Source organism: Quercus suber, unplaced genomic scaffold (genome assembly GCF_002906115.3).
Source record: "Quercus suber isolate HL8 unplaced genomic scaffold, Cork oak 2.0 scaffold_1419, whole genome shotgun sequence".
In the NCBI taxonomy this organism is placed as follows: Eukaryota; Viridiplantae; Streptophyta; class Magnoliopsida; order Fagales; family Fagaceae; genus Quercus; species Quercus suber.
In genome coordinates, this window is record NW_027070795.1 from 1 (window position 1) to 5,464 (window position 5,464).

Genomic DNA, 5,464 nt, shown 5'->3' on the forward strand with positions numbered 1-5,464 from the left:
TAAAATCCTCCATATCTGCTTAAATAAATAAATAAAACTTAATCTTCGAGACACCCAAATAGAAACAAATATAAAATAACAGAAACGACACCAACTGCACATACTTACACGTGATTTGGCAGCTGGAAACACGATTTGTAACGTTAATGTGAAGGAAAGTCTTTAAATTAGAAAGAAAAACATATACAAAGACATTTATGGTCGATGTATTTAGATTCATTGAATTATGTTAACATATATCTTTGTCACAATTATTATTAGGATTTAAGCATTTGAAAAAGGTAATTAAGAATTTTGTGCATTGAGCTAATACTCATTTAAAAATCAAATTATAAATGCAATATAAGAGCATTGATGAAATGAAAGAGGTTTACGTGTCGAGGCAGTTTAGAAACACAATTTTTACCACAACTATGAAATAATCGATTCTAAGTTTTAGAAAAAAAAATAAATTATAGTTCATGTAAAAGTGATTGTCCATTACACATTGTCGCAATTCACCAAAAAAATATATTGCATTGGAGTCGCTATTAAACATAGTATATTACACCGTGACAATGAAAATGACATGTCTAATAATTTAGCTTTACTTATATACCAAGTCAACGTTAATAGTAGTCCTAGACGCGTTGAACGGCCCACCAAACCGAGGGCTCGCCTCCTCCACTACTCCTATATTCGCCCACCACAAACAGCACTCATCTATCAAGGACAAAACCGTCATTTACTCTCTATTGGCTGATTTTTCATGTGGACCCTACCTTTTTAACGTGATATTTTTGTCCATTCATAAAACTCTTTCTTTTCTATCTACTTCTTCTTCTTTTTTTTTTTCTTTTTTGGAAAGTTATTTATTAAACTCTGTATCAATTTTTGGTAAAGATACTACCAACCTAAAATGGAAGTGTACAAGGCAGTCAAAACTCCCAAAATTACTCCAAATACCACAAAATTTTCATATGCAATCCACTCCATTTTTCTTTTAAATTTTAAATTATAATTCAAGAAACTAATTATATTTTGTTTTTATTGATTGATTAAAGACTTTACATTATTAAATATTAAAAATTATAACTCGAAAGTGTACTTGATAATTAAATCCTGACTTGTTTAGTAATTACGTAAAAAAAATTATGAAACAAAAGTATACGTTCCACGTTAATTTTTTTTTTTAATTTTTTTAATATCATTGTGTGTTAATTTAAAACCGTTAAGTTTCTAAAAAAAAAAATAAATAAATAAAACGTTAAAAATGCAATCTTCTATAAACCCAAAATTTGTAGTTGACCAAGTTTTAGAGTTTTGAAAAAAAAAAAAAAAAATTTACTTATTAACCAGACTTTTCCGAAGTGGAAAAAGCATCTAAAGTAGAAAAAGGTGAAGAGTTAAGGTAAGGTAAAAGGTACCATTATCAGAAGCGAGATGGCTAAGGAAACCAGCAGGAGAGCTTCTTTGTCGGACCAGAGCTGAAGCTGAAGCTGAAGAAGAAGATGAACACGAAGAAGAAGACGAAGAAGATAATCCTCCAGCTCCACCACCACCACCAATTTTCAAATTACTAGTGAAATCACCAAAAGAGGGCATTTCGTTGAGACCGTACGATCTCTGCAACCCTCCTCCTCCTCCTTTGTGGTGGTCGTTGTTGGGATCGTTGGATGAGTTGACTTTGCAGGTTGACTCGTTGGTGATAGAAGACGAGTCACTAGAAAAGTAGGGGTGGCTATGGCTGTGACTGTTGTGGTGGTGGTGGTGGTGGTGTTGTTGTTGTGTTGTTGTTGTTGTGGGGCCATAAAAGAAGGTGGTTGTGGTGGTGGCGGTGTTGATCGAAGGGCTGAGAATTCGCGGCCGGTTTGTCCCATGATGGAATCGACGGCTGTGGTTAAAAGAGAGCCCGGGGCCGAGCCGTAGCGCGTGAGTCCGTCGTGGTTGTGGGCGGTGTGGGACCCATGGGCTTTTGGACGATGAAGAAGGTGAAGATGATGGGTACATGAGGAGTTTATATGAGTATGTTTGAGTTTTTTTTTTTTTTTTTTTTTTTTTTTTGCGTAAGAATTGTAGAGAGAGAGAGAGAAAGGAAGAGCGATTTAGATATGGAAAAAGAAAAGAAGATATGTGGAGAGAGAAGGAAAGAGCGGATGCTTGTTGAGGAAAAGAGACTAGGAGAGATTATTGCGTCACAAGTAGGTGATTTAATTGATTCTGTCACCCTCACCTCTTCTCTATTTGTTTTGGGTTCACATTTGGACAAAGTTAAAGTACACACTAAAATAATGAATCTGTTTTTTTCCCCTCTTTTTTCCTTTTTAGTGGGTAAACCGTAAACAGGCATTGGCCCATCTATAAATTAAAATTTATGATGGCTAAAATTAAAGATTCTTTATATTTAAAATAACGCCATTAATTATTATTATAGTTTATTAAACTTTTACTACTTCGTTAATATTCTTATAGTTTAGCTACAAACCGTAAGCCTAAACCGTCAAATATTCATGTATTTTTTAAATAAATGGATAAGATTCTGTTATGTCATTAATAATACAAATAAATGATAAAATTTAACTATAAAATTGGTTATAGTCTAAAGTTACAACATTACTCAATAAAATAAAAATTACTATATATTTTAAAAATCTAACTGTTGAACTGCATATTCTTTATGCTTTTAATACCAATGGCGGAGCCAATGTTTTAGTCTAGGGGGAGGCAAGATTAAAAGACAATATTAAAAGAAAAATATTTAAATATATTAATCCATAACAATAACAAAATAAATTGTAAATAAACAATTGTAATTACAAGTATATGTTTCATATTGAAAAAAAAAAAAAAAAACCAATTCATAGTTACTAACAGTTGAAAGAAGAGATTAATGTAAATCTATAAAGTTTTTTTTTTTTTTTAAGAAGAATAAATACATAAAGTTTAGACATCTAATTTGATTCCTTAAAATAAATTAAGAAAAAAAAATCATCTATAAGTTTTTTATTTTATTTTATGAAATCTAAAAGTATTAAAATATAACAAATACTTGTAAAGTTATATATATGTCCTACTGTCTAATTGCTTCTTAAAATATGTAAAATTCAACATATACAATATAAAAAGTGTTGTAAATAGTGAAATAGGTAAAAAAAATAAACGTGTAAAAAACATGATACAATATAAAAACTAAGAAAAAATAATAATATGAGGTTAGGACTTAGGCATGTAAGGAGCTTTATCCCTTATTTTTGGTATGTTTCTTTAAGGTGGAGAGGGGTTGCTTTTTTTTTTTTTATCAGAAGGGGTCAAAGTGTCAAACTCTTTAAGAACGTATCACCAATACAGTAGTTATAAGGCATTTTTACAGGGGGAAGTGCCCCCTCGCCCTATGCTGCCTCTGCCCTTGTTTAATATATATGTTAAATTTTGTGTAAATTTGATATTATTTATTATATGATTTATAAGCTTATATTTTATGCATAATTTTAAACGACAAAAACTTGCAATTTAAAAAATTTATTAATGACATAGTTATTGATCTTTAATTTTATATAAATTTTGTAAGCATGAAGGATATAAGATGAAAATATAATCTAATCGTGGATTTGTCAAAATTTATCTCCAATAAAAATATATTAAGTAAGGTTATAGCCTAAGGCTACAATCACTTTTGTAACTAAACTATGTCCATGTATAAAATGGTTAAGAGTAATAAATCATGAATACAAATTTTTTTTTTAATTTCTTTTTATGTCGTTTTGTGTTTGAATTTAATTGAGAAAACATTTCTTTAAAAATTAATAACATAATAATATATTAAAATCTATCTACTCATTTCAAGATAAGTGAATAAGAATTTAATAATTTTATAATAGAGTTGTCCTAAAAACTCTAAAATAACATAATCCAATCGTTGGGAAAAAAAAAAAAGAATTGAATTGAATATCTCAATTGGTATAGTTTCTTTATTTTTTGTTGCCTCCGGTGGCTAGCAATTGTCAAAGTTTGTTAATTTTATGAATGCTAGTGATCCATAGCATATTGTCAATAATGAAGGCCCTAGAATGAATTACAATAGTTGATAAAGTTGGCTAATCATCATAGAGAACACTTAATTTAAGTCTTACACTTCGAATGATCAAGGGCTAATCTCTTTTTCTTTTACACATACTTCTATAATAGTGACATAATATGTTAAACTACATGTTAATCCCACAAGAGTTTTTTTTTAATTAAAAAAAGTTTTTTTAATAAGAAAAAAAAAAAAAAAAAACCTTGGTTTGTTTGGATACCGCTTATTTTGCTGAAACTGAAAAATTATTACTGAAAGTACTATAGATAAAAGTAGAAGTTAGTTGAAATAGTACAGTGGAGCCCATAAATAGTTTCAAAAATAAACTAAAAAGTGAAATAATTTTAAATCCTAATCTAACTGCACACTAAAATATAAGTGTTTCTATATAAATTTTGATTTTATGAGATCAACATAATGACATATAGTTGAACATTTCATGGTAGGTTTGTTTTGTTTTGTTTTTTTTTTTTTTTTTAACTTACATGTCATGTAAGAGCATTAGCACTGGAGAATGCTAATGTCATATATATGGAGAATTTAGCATTTTCAACCCCAAAATGCTTTGTATCAGGGAATGCTAAACCCAAGTATTGCAAATTTTTTTTGCAATATTGTTACAGTACAATTCTAAAGTAGAATTGTACTATAACAGTATTGTAAACCAAAATAATTATATTTTATTCCCTCTTTTCACTTCTCTGACTTTTCACTTTCAACTCATCTCTCTAACAGAGCTCTCCTCTCTCTTTCTCACCGGTACCATTTTCATTGATTCTTTCTCTCATTCAATCCCTCCTTCTCTCTCATCCCTCTCTGTGTGGATCGATGCCTATCTCTAGATCATACGGCGTGGTGCTGCGGCGTGGGCGTGGTAGGTGGTGCCGCGACGTGGCAGATGGTCACGGCGGTGTGGATCTCTTCCCTCTTTGATCTCTCTTCCCTTTCTTTTTTCTTTCTCTTCCCTTAAATCAAGCCTCTGTGGGTCTCATAGTTTGGTGGAGATCATGGTTTGATGTGGCAGATCAAGGTGGTGCCATGGTTGATGATGGATTGGGGTGGTGTGGAGATTAGCGTTGGGCTGTGGGTTTGTCGTGGGTTGCATGGGCTCGGATCGGCGCGGGTGATCGGTGTTTGGGTGATCGGCGTTGGGCTGTGGATTTCTGCAGGCGGTTTTTTTTTTTTTTTTTTTTTTTTTTTTTTTTTTTTGTTGGGTGATTGGTGATCGGTGTGGTGTTTGGGTAATCAGTGTTTGGTGTTAGGTGTCGATGGTCTGGGATTTTTTTTTTTTTTTTTTTTTTGGTGTTGATAGTAGATTATGGGTGGCTGGAGGTGGTGGTGGTGGTGTCAGGTGTGTGTAGTGCAGCGGTGATGCACATGTGGTGATGGTGTTTTTTGTAAAATTTGTGG

The 5,464-nt window shown here is 31.6% G+C and overlaps 1 protein-coding gene across 1 annotated transcript; it reads right to left on the minus strand.

Annotated features, from left to right (window-relative positions):
- Window positions 1-1,406: 1,406 nt before the first annotated feature.
- Window positions 1,407-1,989, minus strand: LOC136065963 (uncharacterized; the record flags this gene model as incomplete). Its single annotated transcript, XM_065769808.1, has 1 exon — window positions 1,407-1,989. A coding segment is annotated over exon 1 (583 nt), but the record flags the coding sequence as incomplete, so codon positions are not given.
- Window positions 1,990-5,464: the final 3,475 nt, after the last annotated feature.